Source organism: Chinchilla lanigera, unplaced genomic scaffold, assembly GCF_000276665.1.
Source record: "Chinchilla lanigera isolate Chin_1 unplaced genomic scaffold, ChiLan1.0 scaffold00044, whole genome shotgun sequence".
NCBI classification, from domain to species: domain Eukaryota; kingdom Metazoa; phylum Chordata; class Mammalia; order Rodentia; family Chinchillidae; genus Chinchilla; species Chinchilla lanigera.
The window spans coordinates 10,267,564-10,290,539 of NW_004955445.1; the positions used below are offsets into that span (position 1 = coordinate 10,267,564).

General features: G+C 48.4%; 1 protein-coding gene across 15 annotated transcripts in view; it reads left to right on the top strand.

The window, feature by feature from the left end:
• Zmynd8 (zinc finger, MYND-type containing 8) overlaps positions 1-22,976 on the top strand; it is a 135,341-nt gene that overhangs the window by 41,533 nt on the left and 70,832 nt on the right. For 8 of the 15 annotated variants that reach the window (XM_005392351.2, XM_013518311.1, XM_005392353.2 and 5 more), the window contains 3 exons: positions 10,304-10,452; positions 17,758-17,976; positions 20,909-21,022. In XM_005392351.2, the coding sequence (XP_005392408.1) occupies positions 10,304-10,452; positions 17,758-17,976; positions 20,909-21,022 (482 nt within the window). Of the gene's footprint in view, positions 1-3,119; positions 3,257-9,372; positions 9,459-10,303; positions 10,453-17,757; positions 17,977-20,908; positions 21,023-22,976 lie in introns of those variants that run through there. The other 7 variants (XM_005392357.2, XM_005392364.2, XM_005392361.2 and 4 more) reach the window with 5 other exon arrangements.

The following is a 22,976-nucleotide window of genomic DNA, read 5'->3' on the forward strand; positions in this document are numbered from 1 at the left end:
TTGCCACGTGACTCGCTTCCCCATTTGATCCCAATTTAATCAATTTTACCTGAACAATTACATTTGTAATCTTACTGATTGGCCATAGTTTTGTCCCATCTCACGCCCACCTAGCGAGTTTGCATGTTTCCCACCTTAGAACCACCTCACCTCTTGGGTTTGCTCTATAAAAATCCCTGGAAAAGACAGGTTCCTGGGCAACCCATCCGGACCCTCTTCTGTCCCACTCTCAGACAGGTGCTTTCTTTCCATCAATAAATACATTCTGCTTTTAACCTCTGTTCCTAAAATTCATTCTTTGATTTTAGAGAACACGAACTTGTCCCAGATATCTTTCAGGTTGAGAGTTTCTCCTATATCATGAACACACAGGAGTACAGTTTGAAAAGGAAACAGAGAAATACTTCCTTGGCTACACACTTCTCCCCAGTGTAGGGTTCCTCTTGTCCAGCTTTTTGTCTTTCTGTAATGTTTCAGTCATTCTTTACTTACAGGCCACTTTACCATGGGCCTGCTTGCTCTGGGCCTCAGTTGCTGTGTCTGTAAAGTGGGGACATCTGTAGACTACTTGTCACAAGTTAATTAATTGCTATTCATTTTTAGAACAGTTTCTCCCAAATCACAAGTGCTCAACAAAAGGGTGCGGGTGTTCTCTTGTCCTCCCACGAGGGCAGGGGCCATCTTCCCTCTTCTGACCCATTTGCCTGGTAGCCCAGATCCCAGATGTAGTTAGTTGCTCAGTGACTGTAGACTGACTGGGCCCATTGTTTTCTTTTCTTTGAAATCTGCTGTCAGGTGAAACATTAAGAATCATTTTCCTTGTGATGAATGCGTAGCCGCTGTGGGTGGTGTATTTGCTCATGGTTAGACCTGCCCGGCAGCTCACTGGAAGATGCCCGACACCTGGCTTTCTCAGCCCCTCAGCACTGTAGACGTTTTGGGGCCTGACGGTTGTGTGCTGGGACTGCCCTGTAGGGTATTTAGCAAGCATCCCTGGTCTCTGTCCACTAACTGCCACTAGCAACCCCACTCTGCAGCTGTGACAATGAAAAACGTCTCTAGATATTGCTGTGTGTTCCCGCGGGACCCCTGTTGAGAAGCCCTGCTTTACACTGCTCTAAAACACCCGAGCCCCTTACAAGTAGCACCTGACTGATGCTGGAGACATGTCCTGAGCTCTTGCTGGACATTGCAGGTACAGATGTGGTCCCAGGCCAGGCAGTGAGTGTTGCGTAAGTATTGTTATTTTCCTTATTCCCTGTAGCCGTTAAAAACTATCTTAGGCAGTTGAATATGTGAATCTGATCAGAAAGAAGTCAGAAGAGTCCAGTGTTTCACTCCATTTCTGGGTGTTTCTTGACGCTTCTTGCAAACCCGGAGTCCGCCTGACCCCTATTTCTTGCATCTAGGTTCCTTGTTTGCCTTTTCCCCCTAGGGTTTTGTGCCATGCTAGGTCACAGACACGCATGACAGTCGTTATCCCATTGCACGGCTGCCACATGACAGTCTGCACGTCACCTGCCTGTTGTGGGCGTGGCTGTTGACTCCGCAGCCGGCTGTGCTGGCTGCCCTAGCCCAGGGTTGACACACCTGTGCTTGTAGGTGGTAGGAAAGGATCACCCCGCTCACGTCCCCAGGATGTTAACACAGCCCTTTGACCAGGGTAATTGACGGTCTGCATCTGAAAGCTTGCTTTCCTGAAGGCTCATGAGGAGCTGACCATGGGAGGGGAGGGAGGTCTGGCTCTTCTTCCTAGTTTTTTTTGGGGGGGTCTTTTTGAGACGGGGTCTTGCTATGCAGTTCAGGCTAGCCTTGAGTTTACTTTGTAGCCTAGGCTGGTCTCGAACTTGCAAAGATCCTCCTGCCTCAGCCTCACCAGTGCTGGGATTACAGGCCTGCGCCACCACGCCCAGCCCTAGTTTCAGTATTTTCTTGTCTCCATGATGGTGATTTTCAGAGAGGTGGCCCCACATCCTCACAGGGTGCGTGGGAAGCATGGCTTGGTTCCCAGTGGCTTCTTTTCCTTCACCTGCCTCCTTTTTACAGCGCCTGCCCTTCTTCTCTCAGCCTACTTCTGTACTTAAGCTGCTGTAGGCACAGAATCACCTTTTAGTTTCTGAAATGGGTCTCTGATGCCCACAGTTCCCCGGTATGATTTGAAAGCCAGGGCACCTGAGCTTTCCAGAACCCGGCCCCCGGAGTGGGGGTGGGGCCACCACGCCAGTCCTGGCAGCTTGGATAAATTATGCAAACGGGCCTCAGCCTCCAGAACCAGCAGTGGTGTAAAGGCCAAAGGCAGCCGGTTACTCCACATTCTCTTTGTGATCTGGCTGCATTTGCAGGGCCTCGAATACGTGTCCGTGTCGGACACAGCCTTCAGGCTGGGGCACGCTGTGGGGTGGGTGGGGGACAGTGCTTTTTGCAGGGAGTTGGTCCTGCCTCTTGGTAAAGTTGGATGGAGCCTGGCATTCTTGAACCAGGAAATCCCTGTTGCGATGTTTTCATTTTTCCTTGGGCCTCCTTCCAGCTGAGGAGGAGGAAAGGCCCTGCTTGCTGTTGCCCCTGCTGTAGAGGGCTAAACACGGAATTCATTTGTAAATCAGCCGCTTTTCCCTAGATTGATGCAATTTCTGTCCTGCCAGGCGAGTTTGGGAGTTCATCCTTTACATATGAATGTGCCCTTTAATCACCACTTCTGCATTATTGAGAGAGGGGTGGGAAAGGCTGTCTGGTGGGGAGGGATTATTCCTCGAGGATCCAGGGTGGTTTTCTCACTTCCAGGAGGTACCTCAGGACCAAAGCTCATTTGGAACGATTATTTAAAAAATTAAAAATAACGTTGAACATGCAGACCACAGCCCCCCCTCGTGCCCGCGCTCCAGCCAGTGTTTATTCACATCCGTAGAAATAAATGGCTCTTTGGTGCAGTGCACTGGGACTTTCAGATTAGTGGTGCTGCTGTCGAGGGTGATAAATTAGAGCCCAAAGCCTGGGGACATGAAGGCAAGTCTCGGCCTCAGACTGCCCGATTGCAAAGGTGACAGTGTCCTTGCCCTGCCTGGCGACCTCATGCTACAAGACCAGGGATGGCCTGGTAAGTGGTGACTGCTAGCCTGTCTGCTCTGCGCCTTCCTCCTCCCCCTTGGAGAGGCCGCTGAGGAGCCGGAAGCAGGAATGTCTGCCGTGAGTGAGCCTCTGTTCTCTTTTGAAAAAGAGAGGCCTGGCCCTCTGAGCAGCTACGCCCTCTCCATGGCAGGTAGGTGTTCCTTGCCCGCGTGGCCTGCCCGTTGCTCGCTTTGTGCTGAGGTGCCGGGGATTCCTGGTGACATGACACTTTCCCAGCTTGGGAGTGACGGAGCCTTTCATCCTGCAGCCTGAGTTCCTTTCCGTGTACTTCCTGGCGGCTCAGGCTCCCAGGTGGCGGTTCCATTGCTAGGCCCGGCAGGCCCAGGCAGGGGCAGCTGCGGCCTGGTCCTTGAGCTGGAAGCTAAGACCTGTTCTGCTTGAGAGGTTTTAACTCACAAGTTCCTCCTGGTTCGGGTGGTATGAGGATAATTTTGCCCCCCTGCCCCCCAGCCTTCGCTCTTGTTGCTCTCTGCCCAGAGGAAATTCTGGGCTTTTGTTTCTTTATGATGTAATTATTGGGTGGGGAGGGCCTGAGATTCCTGGGGAGGGAGGCCTGTGTGGATACCTGCTCTGGATCTTCGGGAGTCGCTTTGGAAATGATTAACCAACCCTGCTCAGCTTTGCTGCTTCTGGGTGGGCAGCCCTGTGTGGTCCTGTTTGAAGCAAGGCTGTGCGCTAGGACCGTGGCTACTGCCAGGGCCTCATGTGACTCTGCTTGGCGCCCAGCTGCCTCTGACCCTGCCTTTGCAGTCACCTGAGGAACCCTGGAATTTTTACATCCTGATTAAAGTGCAGACATCCTATCTCGCAGTCATACTGCTCTCCACTTTATATAGACTGGTGTCTTCAATATATAACTTTGAACTTGTGAGATTGATTTGACGTGCTCTTGGGAGACTTCTAGCTCTACTTTTGGAGTGAGGTGTTTGTAGGGGAGGAGGAAGAGCAGGGGGAATGAATGTTGGTTTAAAAAAAAGCTTCCATTGATTGAGTGTGTCCTTTTGCCTGGTATTATACTAAAAGCCTTGCCTGAATTAACATTTAATCTCTTGGTAACTACAAGATAACTTTTCTCCTTTTTACGGAAACATGGAGGCCCACGAAGGTTAACTGACTGACTTAAGGTCACCCCTGCTGCATGTTGCTTGATGCCGGAGAGCAGATTCCTGACCAGTGTGGGCCTCTGCCTTCGTCATCTGTGACCTAGTCTGTAGGAGTGTGTGCCCCTGACTTCTCTATGGTTGACCAGCTTGTCCCAGTTTTCCAGACCTGGCCAGCCACGTGGATATCATTTCGCTTCTCTGGCTGCCATGCCTGTCTGACTTGACTTTGCATTCAGGCCCCAGCAGGTTGGCTGTGGACATCATTAAGGAAATTGAACACCCATGATAACGCAAGAAGCCGCAGCCTTTCAGCTGCGGCCTTTTCAGCTGCAGCCCTTTCCCTGGAGGGAGGAGACAATTCCCTGTTAAGAGTGTCATTTCCTAGACCCAAGAGAACAGCTAGTTCCATGACTCAGGCACCGGATGTGGGTGGGGCACAAGGGTGGCTGGTGTGGTCAGTCCTAGGCCTGGCTGGAGTGGCGAAGGGGGAGGGGAGTGGCCCAGGAGCCCCTAGTCTCGTTTTTTTGGTGTTTTTTTGAGAGAGGATCTTGCTATGTAGTTCACAGTGGCCTGAAATTGCAGTGTTTCTCCTTCCTCGGCCTCTCTAGTGCTGGGATTACAAGGGTGCATGTGCCACCTCTCCCAGCCCCACGGCCTCCTTGTAGCCATAGCTGGTTCTGATGCTGCTATTTGAAGGGTGGGCTGTGAATGTGCTCTTGGGGGCTGCCTTTGAGAGAACGGCATCTCCACAATTTTCTACTTTTCTTAGTTTTTGGAACTCTTTTTTTTGGGTTTTCCTGCCCGCCCCCCATACCTTCATCTGCAGTGAGAGGGTGGAGCGAAAACCAGCCTGAACTCTGAAATCATGGATCCTGGAAGCCAGCCGGGCGTGGTGGCGCATGCCTGTAATCCTAGCACTCGGGAGGCTGAGGCAGGAGGATCGTTGTGAGTTCAAGACCAGCCTGGGCTGTAAAAGTGAGCTCAAGGCCAGCCTGAACTGCACAGTTGAGACCCTGTCACAAAAAGACAAAATAAATAAACTAAATGTGGAAGCCTTCTTGCTAACAGAGTTGAGGGTGAGGCCCTTCTGCAGTGGTTGTGAGCACGGGCCTCGGGTTCCCTGCACTGCCTGGGTTCCAATCCCAGCTTTGCCACTGGGTACCGTATGAGAAGCATTTTGAACAGTGCGTCACTCATTGCATGTGATAAAAGGAAGTCTTGGTTGTTTAATCCCCAGGGCTCAGGAAAGCTAAGAGCAGGGTTATCTTGAAATAAAGCATCCCTAAAGTCAAAGGACATCCAAGAAGGGCTGAATGGGATTATTTCTGGAGGTTCACAAGATGCAGGTTTGGGAAGGAGCTCATCATGTGCTTGGTTCTTAGTACCCAGGAGATCTCCTCTTATTATTAAGATTTCAGGGAAATGTCACAGGAGGGGGAAATTCTGCTGCTGCTTGCTCCATGCCAAGCTGTTTCCCTGAGTCACTGCTCTGCCCTCTCCACCAGGCATCTCTGCTCCCTCCTCCGCGTTGTTACATTCAGAGCCAGACTTAGTTTGGGCCGTGGGTGGGAGGCAGAGGGTTCCTTGTAGGCCAGGCCCATAGAATCGCTGGTCTTGCTGCCGCAGAGAAGGCGGCAGGCAGAAGCCTTTCAGATCAAAGGCGAACCCATTCCCAGTGATTCAGTCCACAGTGGCTGTCATGGTTCCAAGTTTATAGATGAAATGCACTTAGCAATGTATCCCTGTCAGAATTAAATCATTACAGAAGAAAAAAATTTTGACTCAGCTTTCTGGAAAAGGTCCTTGTGTTGGCTTCGTTACCACGACGACAGCCAGCTCTCTCTCTGCCATCCTATTGTCGGCGGAGGCCTGGTCGGCCCTGCCGGAGCCAGGAGGTGTTTAAGGCATAGTGCTGACCTGCTGTCTCATACTGCTGAAGGATGCTGAATCCAGCAGGCATTTCCCAATTTTCCTTGCTAAGAGCCTTCACGGAAGGCCCCTGCTGCTGACAGATGTGTCTGTTGTTTGGTAGCTATTAAATTTCTACCACTTGGATAAAGCCACTGAACTCTCATTAGCTCCAGGGGGAATCGCGTGTTTGTAACAGCAAACAGCAATGGGGTTTATGAGACAGAAGCTCTAGGGTACTGTTAGGTGTGGGCAGCGTTGGGCCAGAGCTGACTTCTCATTGAGCTGCTCTTAATTTCCCCTTTGTTTCCTGGTAGGCTTTGGTAAATTACCTTTTACCAGCTCAAAGTTTTTTGTGAGTATATTCATTTCTAGTGGGTTTTTTTTTTTTCCCTTTTCCCACAGAATTAAAGGAATTTAAAGTGCAAGTGGAGGTCTGGGGATGTAGCTCAGTAGTAGCAGAGTGCTTGCCTGGTATGTTTCAGGTCTTGGGCTATCCCTGGCACCACTCCCCCAAAACAGGTTGAAGAGGACTTTAAGATCTTCTGGCCTGGTAGTCGTTAATGTTTAGGGAACCTGTGAGGATGCAAAGTAAGCTCTGGCCCCACTGCCTGTCCATGTACAGAACATTGGCTTATGGTTTGTGGATCCCTGAAGGGCTTATGTGGACTCCAGGCAAGAACTTCCAGTTTGGTCTCTTTCTTCCCCTTTTTCCAGTTTTACAGGTGAGGTCCTGAGGCTGTAAGACGCAAAGAGACTTGCCTGGGCATCCTTTTCCTATTTGACGTCATTCTTTGGCCTGACCTTCCACAGGGCTTCTCCAGCCCTAGATCCACTTAGTGGCAGGGGAGGAGAGAAGGGGGCTCCTAAGTGTGGGCCGAGGTTCTGTGTGGGGTCTCAGACTTGTCCCTCAGCGCACACCCTACACGAGAACGCTCATCCCTGGAAGACGTGTTACAACACATCCGCCCACCGTTTGTGATGCTGTAGATCTGGGGCAGGCCCTGAGAACTAGCATTTCCAGCACATTCTCAGGTGCCGTTGGTACCGGTCTCAGGGCACTTCTCAGTCTCAGGGATTTCAGACTGTACAAGAGGAGCTCATGCCCTTGCTGCCACCAAGGGACCAGAGTGTGGCTGGGTGATCCGACTGCCGTGCCCTATGTAGTACCGGCTCTCTGATGGGACCACTTGAGATGTTTGTGGGGATACTGTTTGTCATCATGGTGTTGGGGCCTTAGGGAATCGTGACAGCAAACTGGGAAGCAGTGAGACACTCCTTTCTTTTCCTGATCGCACGTCTCACTCTGCTATTGAACATTTCTCTCACAATCTACTCAGAAACTAAAAGCATATAGACCGCAGACTTTGCCTTACATGCTCTCTTGTTTGGCCTGACCAGAATACCGCCCCCCCGCGCCCCCGGTTTTATTTCCTTTGACTCCAGAAATACCTTTCTTTATTATTGTTGTTTTTTGAGACAGGGTCTCAAAATACGGTCCAGGCAGGCCTTGAACTGTGGTTATCCTCCTGCCTCTGTCTCCCGAGTGCTGGGATTACAGCGCTACTGCGCCCAGCTCCAAAAACATCTTTTTTTTTTTTTTTCGTCTTTTTGAGACAGGGTCTCCCTGTGCAGTTCAGGCTGGGCTGGAGCTCACTTTGTAGCCCAGGCTGGTCTTGAACTTGCAGCGATCCTCCTGCCTCAGCCTCCACAGTGCTGGGATTACAGGCGTGCGCCACCACGCCCGGGTCAAAAACATCTTTCTTTTTTTTTTTTTTTGTTTTTTGTTTTTTCTCCGGTACCGGGAACCGAACTCACGACCTTGCGCTTGCCAGGCAGGTGCTTTGCCGCTGAGCTAAATCCCCAGCCCCAAAAACATCTTTCTTAAAGATTTACATTCTGACACTTGAGCAGATTTCTTGGGGTGTCAGGTTTATGCAGAACAAACCCCAGACTCTCCCCTGTGTTCCACAACCCTGGAGCCATCCAGGCCTGACTTTATCCATGTGTGACAATTTTTAATCCTGAATTGGGCTTCTTTTGCTTGCTCATTACAGGCTTCGGTTTGCACCTGCTGCCTTTTTATGTGAAACTGAACCTTCAAAATACTCTAATTTTCCTTGTTTTGATACTGGTGATGTTGCCTAGGCACACAGTGAATACAGTGAAAAATAATCCTGCCCCATTCCCTCCAGACTTGTGCTCTCGAGGCTCCCACCCGTCCCCGTGCTCGGCTCTGCAGTACTTTGGGGTTTATCCAGGAGTGTTTCAGGTGATGTAAACATCCATGTGTACATTACTTCCTTTTGGGGGAGGTGCGCACTGGCCCATTAATGGGGCTCGACACACTTTGCTTCTGATACAGAAGCTTGGGGATCATCATATATCCATTCATGAAGAGCTGCCTTGTGTTCTGTGTTTTTCTTTTTGTCCCAGTGCTAGGAATGGAACCCAGGGCCTCACAGGTGCCGGGCGAGTGCTCTATCCCACCGAGCCCCACCCCCAGCCCCGCCTCATCGTCCACAGTGGTGCAGAATATTCCCTTCTGTGAATGTATCATTATCACACTGGTCCTCGGTGGACATTTGGTTGTTTCCAGCCCTTGGTTCACCTCACAGTGCTGCAGCTGGACTGTCTCAGGAGCGCTGTGCTCCTCTGAGGCTGTATTACACCCCTAGAAACCTCCTAGGGCTTCTAGGAAGAGACTGGGGAGGGGGAGCACAGCTCTGCGGAGAAAGGGAGAGTTTTCACGCTGGGTGGAGGAGGCCTGCTCTGTGGACTGTGCCCGCCCCAGGGCGTCCTCTCTCCACTGTTGGGTGCCCTTGGGTCAACCTTCAGGCTCTCCCCACCCCCATCTTGGTGTCTGTGAGGTGACCTGGGACCCTTGGGCCTGTCCACCCTCAGGGTACCTGCAGTTAGCATTTAATTTCCTCTCAGGGCCGGGTCTCTGGAACTTCAGTTCAGTGAGGCAGGAGAGGCCCAGCCTTGTCTCCTGGAAGCTGCCTTGCCTCCCACCCAAAAGGACCCTCTTGGAGGCCTTGCGAGTGGCCCTGGTGACCCCCTCCGCCTCTGTCAGTGGACGGGGAGACAGCAGTGCGTGCATGGCCTGCGTGCTGGGACTTGCTGAGCGGTAGAGCTGGAGGAGGGACGCACGTCTTCGGGGATAGTCATCTCCCTGGATTTCCCTGTGCTCTCAGTGTGCTCTCTGCTCTTCTGGTGTCTCTAGCTTTCGTGCCTCGGGATGTGAGGGGTGGCGAGTTGTGGCGTTATCGTCTCTGACGAGACCGCCATCGGCCATGGAACGGACCCCGGTCCTTGCAGGTGACGACGGGGTGGTGGCTGTGGAAAAATGTTTGAAAGAGACCCTGGGAGGATGCACCAGGGTGTGTTGACAGGTGGGGCTGGTGTATTTCAGCGGAGGGTCGATGAGAATATTATCCACAGTGAGCTCTTTGGATGGTTCCTTTAAGCACAGTGTCCATTGCTGATGGGCCACGAGGGCGTCCCTGTGGGTGGGGTTCTCCTTTTTGTACAGGTACACTGTGTTAGCCTAAGGAGCTTGAGTAAACACTGTCACCTTCCACAAAGAACTATGAGTGCCTTCTTCCCTTGAGGTCTGTGGGCTTGCTGATCTGTCTTCTGGATATAGTTTCTTGATTTTTGTTATTGGATATGAGCGAGGCAAAGAAGTACAGTACGTACCTTGTGTGTATCAGAGGGGCCTGTGTGACATCGGTGGCTTGGTCGTGGCCTTACCAACAGTGATACAGTAGGATGGCAATTATGGCAAAATACAGGGCACATGTCATCTGCTAGTGGGTGATTATTATCCACCTGTTTCTGATACCAGAGAGGCCTGTGTGCCTGGATCTATTTTTTTTTTTTTTTTTTAAAGAGAAGCCAAAAGTCTAGGTTATTATAAGAAGTCTGCCAAATTTTACATTTTGACAACAAATTTAGTAGATTTTACAACAGTGCTATGTACATTGAAGAAAGACTGTCCGACCTCAGAGACAGCAAAGGGACGGGGGTGGAATGTCCGGGGAGGAGCAGTCCTGACATGGTGCCGGGGCTGTGTGTATGTGTGTGTGAAACTCACGCCCTGTCCGTGCGATCCGGGCCTCCCTGACTGTTTTAAAATGTGTGGTCCTGTGTGTCTCTTTCAGATCCTGGCTCTGCAGAGAGAACGGCCCAGAAAAGAAAGTTCCCTAGCCCTCCACATTCTTCCAATGGCCACTCGCCTCAGGACACATCCACAAGCCCCATTAAAAAGAAAAAGAAACCCGGCTTACTGAACAGTAACAGTAAGGAGCAGGTAAAGGAGCCACCGGGAGTGGCATCCGCACCAGCGGGACAAAGGCCAGCGAGCAGCATGGCCGCTCCCCGGCGTCCCAAGGCTGGTGACTTGGCATTGACGTGGCATGCTGCCTGGCGCTGCCTGGCCTTGGCGTAGGATGAAAAGGACAGTTAGAAGGGCCCTTGTAAAAACTTCCAGCAGGCCTAGAGATCTGCTCTGGGGACAGAGTGGTGACCCAGATGAGATGTGGGTATTGTTGTCGGGCTGGGAGTGGGGGTTTTCCTTAGATTCCTCTTTCCCCTGCAGCCTGAGGACATTTTCCCTCCTGACTCATCCGGCCCATTTGTCTGGAGGTCATTGCTTGGCCGAGGCCTACTCCCTGCTGGTCTCATTTTCTCATCTGTAAAATGAAGGGCGTGGGTCTGGTGAGCGGCATCACTGAGGCGAATGCCGGTCATGGGTCACCATTTCTTCATTCTCCTGGGTATACAGCCCACCTGCCCCGGCAGCCAGCTCATACCGGAAGTCCTGTCACTATCTTGGATCCTGTCTGAGGAACCTTCTAGCTAGACGGATGCAGGCTAGATATTCTTGGATTAGGAAAAAACAAGCGGCATTGATCTGGACTCACTGGTGACATGTGTGTGGCACTCCGTGGACCTGAAGGTCAGCTGCCCTAGCGTTGTCCCTGGGCAGGGATTCCTGGGAAAGTACCCTTCCATTTTACGCATTACTGGAGAACTGGAGCGGTCCCGGGGCTTGGAGTTTTGAGTTAAGCGGGAGCCTTGCCTTCACAGGAAGAGACCTAGCAATGGTTAAGTGCTTGACGACTGAGAGAGGTGTGTGTTTCTGAGCACAAGTCTATTTTCACTCTCAAAATTATAGAGCAAGGTGCCAGCTCTGCCTTTTGCTGTGTGGCTGCGGGCAAGTTAACCTCTTTGTGTCTAGTTACTGAAATGGTGGTCGTGATCGCACTCACTGTGCACCCGCAGGTGTTGAGGAATGATGGAGCGAAAGGATGCACGTAATAATAACAGTAGTGTTAAAAACGAAGCCAGGCACTATGCTAAGCAGATTAATCATACGATCTGTACACGAAATACATAGTGTCTGTAAAAGTGTTCCAGACCCATCCTGTCCCATACGGTAGCCATAAGCCACACATGACAAGTGTGACTAAGGAACTAAGTTTTTCAGTTCATTTACTGTAAAGATAAGTAACTACCCATCACTCGTAGCTACGTGTTGGATGGCTTAGGTCTAAAGCCAGTTAGGAGTCACCATTAGAGGGGAGGAAATTAGTGGACCCTATGGATATTTTGAGGGACTCTACAATTTGAAAAAATTATGTAATAGTGTTGATGGTGACACAACCAAAAGTTACCTGGGCCTGGTGATACAGATCTACAGATTACAATCCCAGCCCTCTGAGAGGCTGAGGCAGGAAGATGTTGTGTTTAAGCCCAATCTGGGCGAATTAGAGACTTAGTGACAGCCTGTCTCAAAATAAAATTAAGAAAAGAGAAAAGGCTGGGGATGTAGTTCAGTGTGAAGGCCCTGGGTTCAAGTCCCAGTACTCAAACAAAGGACTTACCGTGTTGGCTGCTGTTGTAAACATATTTGCGTTAATCTTAATGTTTGTGGTAACCCTGTGGTGGAGGCTGCATTCACCCCCATTTTGCAGATGGAAACACTGAGGTTCACAGAGGTTATGTTTTTTCCTAAAGGTCTCAGTCAGCAAGCAGGACACTGCATTGGAGGATAGGTCTCCCTGTCTGGCTTAAAGCTGGTGACAACCACCCTCTGTGACCCAGGAGCTCTGTCATAGCTGTCAGGCCTGAGGACTAAGAAAGAACCATGAAAGCCACAGATAATCCCCAGAATTTAGCAAGTAATTCGACTTCCTCGGCCAACACTCTCCTCCTTGTTACCAGGAGGTTGGCAAAGCAGACAAGTACCAGACAGCCTTTCTTCAGCCCGCTTCCCCTGCACGTATACTGTGAGTCCCTACCTGGTCCCTAGAAACCTGCTCCTGTCTCTTCTTCTGGTTGCTAAGAGACTTGGGCGTCGTATTTTCCCCCTTCCTCGCCCGTGCGCTAACACCAGTTCTGGAACACTTAAGCCTGCGATGTGTGTGTGTCTGTCCTCCAGCTGCGCTCGCAGCCTCAGATCAGTGGCCAGCGTCCAAGGCTGCTGCCTCGCCGGTGTGACACAGGGTGAGCGTTGTGGATGCAGGGAGTGTTCAGGGTGTGAGACCCAGCAGGGCAAAGGTGGGAGGGCGCAGGCCCGGGCACGTCCCTGGGTGACCAGTTGCCTACAGTATTCCCCAAAGAAGGGCAGCACTCTGCCCGGACACGTGACTCACTGTTGCCTCGGCGTCTGGAGACTGTGTGACCTTGTGGGGGACTTTTTTTTGCGCTTCAGTTATGTCAAAAAATAGGGGCTTAGACTGGGAACATTGTTAGGTTGATTGTAGGGTTTGCTTCTCTGATCTCAAACTCCAGGGCACAGCAGGCAGGAAACTTGTTGGCAAAGGCCGAATAGCTTTACTGGGAAGGGCGGCATTCCTGACCCTTGACCCCTCATCCCTGCTGGCTGGTTTGCAGAGTCCAGCAGTTTCCTTCAGCACTGTTTTCCTCAAGCGGAACGTAATTGAAACTATGCTGGGTGCCTTTCTTCCTCTTTCCTCAAACACTGTGTTCGGCTAACACAATTTCTATGAGTCACCAACACTTGAGGGCTATGAGATTTCCAATTAAAATGTGAATTTTCGGGTTCCCTTTCTTCCTTCCCCTCCCCTCCTTTCTCCTCCCTACCCCGCTTTTCCTTGGTGATACTACTGAGAACGGAGCCCAGGGCCTTGCAAAGCCGGGCAAGCAAGGGCTCTTCCAAGTGCGGTGTCTCAAGACGCTGTCATGGGGTTCTCATGGGGGAGCACGTAAGTCCCCTGCAGAGCCCTGGAGATGGGGCAAACATGCCGCCCTTTCCTGCTGCCCACGCAGTTGAAGGCCGCCCACAGTGCAGCCCTTTCTCCAGGGCCGGCCTGTGTGCACGCGCTTTGCAGTGCCTGCGTGGTTATCAGACCCGAGGGCCAGAGCTGATGCAAGTGTTTTCTCAGGTGTGGTGTCTCTGTGGCCTCTGTAGGAATTGAGCTTGGTTTTCCCAGGCCCTATATGTTGGACCCTGTGCGCACACACAGCCAGACACCTGTGCTGCGCTTTCTGTACAACAGGTATCGGCAAACTGGAGCCTGTGGCCCAAGAGCCTTGTTTTGTTTTCTTGTTTTTCTTTTCTAAAGTACTAGAGATTGAATCCAGGGCCTTTACACTGAGCTATGTCCCCTGTTCTTTTCTTTTCTTTTTTTTCCTTTTCTGACATGGAGTCTTGCTATGCTGTCCAGGCTAGGTTTGAATTTGTAATCCTCCTGCCTCAGCCTCCTAGTGTGCTGGGATTACCCAGCAAGAACCCATTGTTATAAATGAAGTGTTACTGGCACACAGCTATGTTTATTCATTTTTACATTGTTTGTATTTTTGCCTTACAAGCGTTACAGTGGAATCCCTTTAAGTAGAGACTGCGTGGTCTGCCAAACCTCATCTGTTTATTATTATTTTTCTTTTCTTTCTTTTCTTTTTTTTTTTGTGAGACAGGGTCTTATTATGTAGTTCAGGCTTTCCTTGAACTCACTATGTAGCCCAAACTGGCTTTGAACTCATGGGACTCCTCCTGCCTCAGCCTCCCAAGGGCTGGGATTACAAGGTTGCGCCACTATTTATTATTCTTATAAAACCCTTTATAGAAAAAGTTTGCTGGCTCCTGCTGTCTGCTCAGATATTCTACAAGTAAATGAGCAGGGCTTTTCCACATTCTTGTTAACCCAGCCTGTGGGGCAGGAGCAGGAGAATAAGAACATCTGCTTTCCTAACCTGCAATTATCACCGAGTAACACGGGTTGCAGCCTGTCCTTTTCTCTCAGGTCAGTCACGTACTTTATACATGTGGGGAGAAAAGTCATCATAACTCATTTTACCTGAGATGATTTGCTTTTCCTTTTAAAGTTGTTCCCTATTTCTTATCAGATTATTTTTATGGAGCAGGAAACACTTATAAGCAGCAGATAAGGGAAGTATCTGATTGACAAACAGATGGAGCAGGCAGTCAGTCCTCAGCACTGCTGCTGCTCCAGAGAGGAGAGGCCTGAGTATCTGTCCCTGTCCTCTAGGACGCCCAGACCCAGCCTGCCGGGGAGGTGGGGGAGAAATGAAGAGCAACCGGAACTTAATTCTAAAGGTCACTGAACTCGCTTCTGTGTAATCCCCAGCAGCAAACCAAGTAAAATAAAAAACAAAAAGCAAATCAAAGCCCCACTGTTTCTATTAGATTGTGGATGTGGATTGCAGGTTAGGGAGATGGGCTGCCATATTTGAATCTTAGTTTCCTTTAGATCTTAAGGACTGACTCTGGGGCTGGGGATATAGCTCAGCGGCAGAAGTGCCTGCCAGGCAGATGCTAGGTCCTGAGTTCAATTCCCGGTACCAAAAAAAAAAAAAAAAAAAAAAGGACTGACTCTGATGTTTTGTTTTGTTTTTTTGGTCTTTTTGAGTGAGACAGGGTCTCGCTATGCAGTTCAGGCTGGCCTTGAACTCACTTTGTAGCCCAGGCTGGCCTTGAACTCTTGGGGATCCTCCTGCCTCAGCCTCCTGAGTACTGGGATTAGAGGCCTACCTATTCTACCACACCTGATTCGGCTGTGATTATTAACTTATTGGGAGGAAGTAGGGCATTGCACATGTGACTTTATCAGGGCTTCTGCCTCCCTTTCCTGTCTTCCCAGATGGGGGGAAAAAAAGAGGTCTCTCTCTAAGTTGCAGAGCTGACCTCAAACTTTCGATCCTCCTGCCTCCGCCTCTGCTAGCTGGTATTAGAGGTGTGTGCCACTATGCCTGGCTTCTCAACACTCCCCCCCACCCCCCCCCAAAAAAATGTTAGGGAACATTTTCCTAGGCAGACAGCAGACTTGGGCCAGTTTGGCCCTCAAGGTGCCCCCACATATCCTGCAGGGCAGAGGAGGCTCCCCACTGAGGCTGAGCCCATTGTGGCCATTCCCAGGCCTCTTTGAAGGTTTCTAGTAGTTTTCCTACTTTGCAGATTTTTTTTTTTCCTTGAGAATTTGTATTATGTAGAATTTACTTCGGATTACTGAGATTGTTCTCTAAGGGGGTCCCTAAAGTGTCAGTCCTTTCTGCAGCCAGGGGCATCTTGAGTGGAATGTAGGGACCGGAGCTAGCTGGGAGGCCAAGGCTCAATTCTGGCTCTTGGCTCAGGGCTCAGATAAGTTTTTTGTGGGGTGAGTACTGGGAATCAAACTCAGAACTCACACTTGCCAGGCAGGTGCTACGCCACGGAGATAAATAAATCCCTGGCCCCTCAGATAAGTCTTTTTAACTGAGTCCCCACCCCACCCCCGCCCCCTGCCATCTGTCATGTAGAGCTAGTGGTACCCATACCATGGACCTCCCTGGGTGGTTGTCAGGATAAAACAAAGACGGTTTGTGTGACAATACGTTGAAAAGTGTACCATGTAAAATCTACGATAACAAGGATGTTGTTACCTGGAAACCAGACAGACCACTGTATCTTAAAAGTTGAACTGAAACAGGGAAATAATAACTGGGCTAAAGAATTAAGCAATCACACTTAAAGGGACTTAGCTATCTACTTAGTTGAAAGGAGAATGGGAAGGCTTAGTAAAGACGGTTCACGAAGATCTGCTAAATAAGCATCAGCAGGACTCTTTTGAGAAGTGTAGCAATTCTAGGCATCCTGAGGACATTAATTTAAAACCTGATAAGAAAAGCCCAGAACAGGATGTGAGGTGCCTGCGGTATTTGTGACTCTCAATATCCTGGAAGTCCTAGCCATTAAAATAAAGAAAACTGACCCCAGCACTGCAAAACAACGCACCAACACAAACAAGAAGCTTGACAGTGAAGAAGTATTAGACATGAACGGGTAAAACTGAGGTTACTTAAAAGTGTTATTTTCTCAGTCAATAAGCTATTTATATATGAAGTCATTGTTAAAAGTCTAACAGTATTTATATGTACTCAGAGTAACCACTTAGAAAATGTAATGGAAGAAGAGCCCATGTATGATTATTAGCAAAATTATGCAGTATTTAACCCTTATATGGGATCTTTCTGGATGAAACCATAACGTTACTAAAGGATGGGAAAGACACGCGTTCCGTGAGGGTGTGTACTGTATAGTAGGTAACGGGGATGTGTTTAGACTGCTGTACGTGATTTCAGTGCCAAGTGGCTGAAGAAGCAGGTAAAGATTGTGGCTCCAAGTGGGTTGAGCAGCTTTCTGAAGGTCACACAGCCAGTTACCGGGCTGTCCTGACACACTCACCCATTGGACTTCCTCATGCTTTCTACGCTGTATTTCCTACTGGTGTCTGATGGACATTTTCCTGATGAATTTCTTCCGAGTGACTTTTTGTATTTGCAGCGTGGCTTTGCTGTATTCTAGACTGTCTCAGTAGAGAAAGATTTCTCCTGACATTTTGGGACAGGAAGAGGTCTGGCTCCGGGGGCTGTCTACCCATCTCATCTTTCTGCCGTCGTTGGTTCTAGTGAAGAACGTGGTTCCCTAGCACATACAGGCAGCTAACATGTTGGACAGGGATGTGGCTTTTGGAAGCCTATTATTGGCTCCTAATAAGCATTGTAACATGATCGTATGTTGTTGGTGACTTTAATCCAGTTGTTTTATCTTCCAAGTGGCTATTGTTTAAAATTCTCGGGGCCAATTACTGTACTTCTGTTGGCTTTGTGAGTTTAGATTTCCACACAGTGGGTACTTAACTGTATTGGTAATGTTAGTAATGGCAGCTGTATTACATGCATGCATTCTGTCATCCTGTTTAATCTTTACACGATAGCATGAATTTGGGTATTACCATCTCCATTTTACAGATGAGAAAATTGAGGCCGAAAGGTGATGAGCTAAGTCCAAGGTCCTGCAGCTGGTTAATGGTAGAGTTCAAATTTGTCCCTGGGGATTAGACTAGTGCTGTTTAGTAACTCTGAGACTAGCTATCCATCTACGGCCTTTTAAAATAGAAGAAAGAAAAAAATCATAGTAGCGAATGACGTACTGATGCTGTATTTTAGTAGAGAAACCCAGAATAGCTTGGCTTTTTCGTGGATTTGTGAAATGCTGTAGTTTTCTCGTGTTGTGATTGATGTACTTGTAAATACCTGTTGAGAATGCACATTTGTTTTGAAACCAAACTTGTCTTTCTTGCCTACATTTCAGTCAGAACTAAGACATGGTCCGTTTTACTATATGAAGCAGCCACTCACCACAGACCCTGTTGATGTTGTACCGCAGGATGGACGGAATGATTTCTACTGCTGGGTTTGTCACCGGGAAGGCCAAGTCCTTTGCTGTGAGCTCTGTCCCCGGGTTTATCACGCTAAGTGTCTGAGACTGACATCGGAACCAGAGGGGGACTGGTTTTGTCCTGAATGTGAGGTTAGTTCCTGATGAATGAATGCATTACCTGCTTCGTTTCCTCTCCTCTCACTTTCTTCCTTTCACTTTTAAATTTTCAACTAATCCAGATAGAGGGAACAGAGAAATTTCTTGCCTTCCTCGTGCTCTATTCTGGCCGCCCCTTTTTGGACCGATGTCAGCGCCAGCCACCGCCCTGCAGCTCTGTGAAGACAATTGATTACAATGCGCATTGGTTTTGGATCTTCATGAGTCTGGATGGCTTTGAGATCTGCAGTCATCTTGGCTTCTTCGACAGTGAATATCTTGGAAGCTTATGCATGACAGTTAACCTGGTTTTGAAAAGATGTCGTGCTGTTTCTCCTTTTCCTGGATGTTGTGTCTTCTGCACTGTCATCATCAGTAGCAACAGTCAAGCGGAAGACCACTTGCAGCCGAGGGCTCCGTGTGGCCACCCGATGCTTTCTTTCATGCGACAAATATTTCACGAGTGCCTGTGAGGTGCTGGGGATTCAGCAGAGCACCGGGATAGGAGAAGATCACACTCTTCTCAGTAGAAAAAGGCAGAAATCACAATGGAGTTACGTGTAATAAGTTGGAAGGAAAATGCTCTAGAGAGAAGGAATTGAAGGATGGGCAGTAGGAAGGTGAGGAAGTTCAGGGTGTTCCCCTTTTAATGCACAGGCCTGGGGAGGCCGCACTGAGGTACAAGAAGGACCTGGAGGGCTGCAGAGTGAGCCCCATTGACACCTGGGGAGCCCTTCTGGACAGAGGGGGCTCAGGTACAGAATGATGGGCACAGTGAAGGTGGCAGCACGGTTCTCCGTTGGCACAAAGCCCTAACTCCTCTTCAGTCAGGCAGTTACTAGGGTTCCACCGTTCTGAGGTGGCTTCTGGTCCCCGGCAACTCCCAACCCGGATGCTGAAAATAAGAAAGTCGTCTACAAAACCACTTAGCATAGAATATATTTTGGATTTCAGAGTACACTGGTCTTCGATCTCAAATGAAGAAGTTTTCTCTGTGTGAAAAAGAAGGATAACCCAGATGTCTTGAATGGAAAACAAAGAAATCCAGTTTTGTGGGGTATCGCCTGAGGTGCCACGTGTGTATAGGGATGGGAAAAAAAATAAGAAATACGTGAAAAGAAATTTGGCATCATGTCAGGCTGATGATGGCACTGCCACGGATTCTGCCTCCAAAATGGCAGAAGGGGGCTGCTGGGTCTCTTGGGCTCACGCTCAGTGGAAATGTGTGGCCTAAGCTTTGGTCAGCGGTGTCCCCTCTGTTTTGGGGGCTTGAGCTCATTCTAGTACAAGTAGTGTGGGACCTGGACTTTTCACCAATTTTCTTTTGTCTTAAGGAGCTCTTCCCAACTGTTTAATGAAATTGCAAAATAGATCCTTCCCCACAAGTGATGGTCCCTGCTGAAAGATGGCCGAACCAATAAGGAGCTGTCATCCTCGTGTGTAGGAAGAACTCCAAGGCAGGGAGTGGTGGGCCAGGCTCATTCCATCTCATTCTTGAGGCGACGTGTCCTTCTGCGGCCCAAAGACGGCTGCTGGCATTTCTGTGTCATCTGGATAGCCATAAGTGTCCCAAGGGAAAGATACCTCTTCCTATCAAGCAGCGGTATACCCGCCACCCGTCAGCTGGTGTCTGGACGCCTGAGCTTTACCCATCATTCATTCTCCAGCTAATGTATTTAGGCTGATTGGTCAGCCTTGGATCCCCAGTTCCTATGCAGAATGGAGGCTTGAACAAGGCTTGGTTTAGCTCTGGGATGTGGGCACCAGGCACTGCCAGCAAGGAAGAGTGAATGACAGTTGTACAGCGACCCGCATGCCCTCCCCAGATAGTGCCTGGAAACAGAGTGGAATTCAAACCAGCAAGGCCTTAAGATTTAGGCCCTGCATGTCTTCCAGGGGAGAACTGGTAAGGCAGAACAGCTGGGAATACTAGCTGCTTCAGGCTTTCGTCACCAGGCAATTAGATACATGCGTCATACCCTGTTTGCAGCTTCTGAGTGACTCTTGTGTGACCCTTTTCCTCGACAACTGACCCGACACATCTGAGAGTTCCTTTTGGAGGTCTCAGAGATGTGAAGAATGGAAACTAAATCCAAATTAATTGAAGAAAACATCTCAGCTCTCCTTTCCCAGATGGTTGGAATGTTTCCTGACATCAGCAGGCTTTGCTATTTTTGTTTTTGCTGCTACTTAGGTCTTCTAAATCCCTGAGATAGATAGTTCCAGACTGACATAGCAGAATCTGGTTTCAGCCATTTCCCTCTGGGTTGGAATTTCCCTTATAAAATGACATTTACTGTCCATACATATAGGCAGCTAGGCCACGCCCCTGCGGAAGTTTGCCAGGATGTCCTCGGTGTGTTTACATCCATGGAGAATGGTGGAGAATGAATTCACATTTATTATTAGTGCACACCCATCCCTGCATTCCTTCTACAGAAACTCTGTCCGGTTTCCCCAGCAATGTCATTGAGATGGCCTTGCCAGTCTCCCGAACATAGCTCAGAGCCTTAAGAGGATCAAGATAAGCGGTTGAAGAGCATTCATCCTGTGGAGAGATCACCTTGAAACCAACAGTGGCCTTTCCTTTCATGGCCTGCTCTTGAGACGCAAAAGTTGTAATGATGACTTTTCTTCCTGGTCCCACTCTACCCACACCTTCCTCAAATCATGTCATCCCCATGAGTTAGAAATACTTCCTAATAAGGTAATAAATAGACCGGTGTGCTTTGTAATTTTTACCTCCAGATCCGGTGCACTTGGTTCTGGTGGACTGGAGTCCTTGCCAAGCAAATTTATTTTTTTTTTCCCATTTAGATGGGAATGACTTTTTTAGGTGTGAGTAACCAAAGTAGAAGGAGAGTAAATACCTGGGCTGTGATCTCTTGTCTCTAACTGGACGTGTGTGTGTGGTTTTGACTTGTAGAAGATTACAGTAGCAGAATGCATCGAGACCCAGAGCAAAGCCATGACCATGCTGACCATTGAGCAACTGTCCTACCTGCTCAAGTTTGCCATTCAGAAGATGAAGCAGCCAGGGGTAAGAAGTTCCTGCTGGTGTAAGCATGAATGAAGAGATAGTGGCTTCTGTTTTGTACGATTAGTACCCCACGTATTCTTCGTAGGCTTTGCTTTTCAGACATCTGTGCATACTCATGGGAACTTCTTGTGTCTAAATTAAAAGGAAAAAAAAAGTATAGTTTAAACATAAGGTGTAATGGTGTTTAGTCAAATCTGTGTGGTGAGCGTTCTGTGTTCCAGAGAAGTACAATTAGGAAATAACACACAGAAGGCAGTTAATGTGCGCTTAAAATTCACGTGGGTTGAGGTGAAACTTGGTACTCCATTGGCCAAGGATGGGTGGGATGCATTAGTGACATTCCGTTTCCGGGAGAGCTGGGTGCCACCCGGTTTATTTATAGCTGTGGTCTGGTCATGAGACCTTCAAATAAAATTCAACCAGAGAATTGTGCAGAAAGCGTGAGAATTTGATTCGTTCCTTCAGTTTTGAAATGGGATTGATGCATACATGCCCTTTGTCCCTTTGAAAAATCTGTGAAAGTGGCGCCCGCCATACTTGGCTGGGAAGTGGTACATGGCCCAGCGGTGTCCTGCCTAAGTGACCCAGGCTTACCATAGTGGTTGTGGTTGGTGTATTATGATAGCTTGTAGGAAAATGATAATACAGCTGATGTGATATTTGGCCTGTCGATGAATATAAAATATTGAGGGTGAGGTTTTCCCTTTCTGATTTGTACCAAAGCACCCTAGGGCCAAGGGTGACCCTTTATGAAACTCTTTAGGGTTTGTTTTCTAAGTGAATTGAATATACAGACATTTAATTTGAGTACATTTAGTGATCACTGTGGTTTTATTTAAAAAAAAAAAAAAAAAAGCTAGGGTGGAGGGTGTAGCAGAGTGGTAGAGTACTTGCCTCACATCCTGGGTTTGATCCCTAGCACTGCAAGAAAACAAAATGGGTTGGGGATATAGCTCAGTGGTACAGCTCCTGCCTGGCAAGTACAAGGTCCTGAGTTCGATTCCCAGCCACAAAAGAAAAAAAAGACAAAGAAAAATTAAAAACTAAAGCAAAGCAAATCCAACCTTTTGGCTTGAGATTACATTCTTAAATATGATTTTATGATTAAAGAAAATTAGAGTACGCCAACTGGGGATTGTAGGTTGAGAACCTGTTTGTCTCTTCCACAAAATCTCAATCAGTGGAGGAAGCAAAGTGTGTACTCTTAGTGAAGTAATACTGGAATGATTTTTATGTTGAATGTGACAAGGAATCACTTCTGCTTCTTTTAGGCTAAATTCTGTCTGCTAAAGACTGAAAAACCAAAATAAAGAATCAAAGAAGACATTAATCTCTCACGCATATTGTTTAATGTAGAATCACTTAGGGAAGAAAGTTGCGAAGTTTTGGGATGGGAGGGGTGGAACCCAGGGCCTTTTGCATATTGAGCCGTACCATAGCCCTGAAAGGTCTTTTTAACTGACAGTAACCAGACATTCTTTCTGATGAAGGAGGGTTCTAAACTGCAAATGGTAATCTATTTAGATGCCTGGCTTGAGCATAATTTGGTATTTAATTTTTTAAATTTTGTTTTTAGCACTAGGTATTGAACCCAGGGTGTTCATGCTGAGCTATATCCCCGACTTTTTTTTATTTTATTTTTATTTTGAGTCAGAGTCTTGCTAAGTCACTAAGGTGCGCAGGCTGGGCTTGTACTTGGGGTCCTCCTGCCTCAGCCTCCCAGAGTGCTGGGATTACAGGCGTGCACAGGTATATTTAATCAAACCTTTTAGATTTTTTAAAATTAATAAATAAATACCACCCAGCAACAAACTGGGCCTTATATCTTAAGCTGATTGAAGTAGGATTTACCAAAATGGATCAAGACCTAAAGCTTTTATAGAATCCTTGTATTGAAGGCCTTTTGGCTTCCTAAAGGAGGGAAAAAAATCACTGTGAGGTTTTCTCACATGTG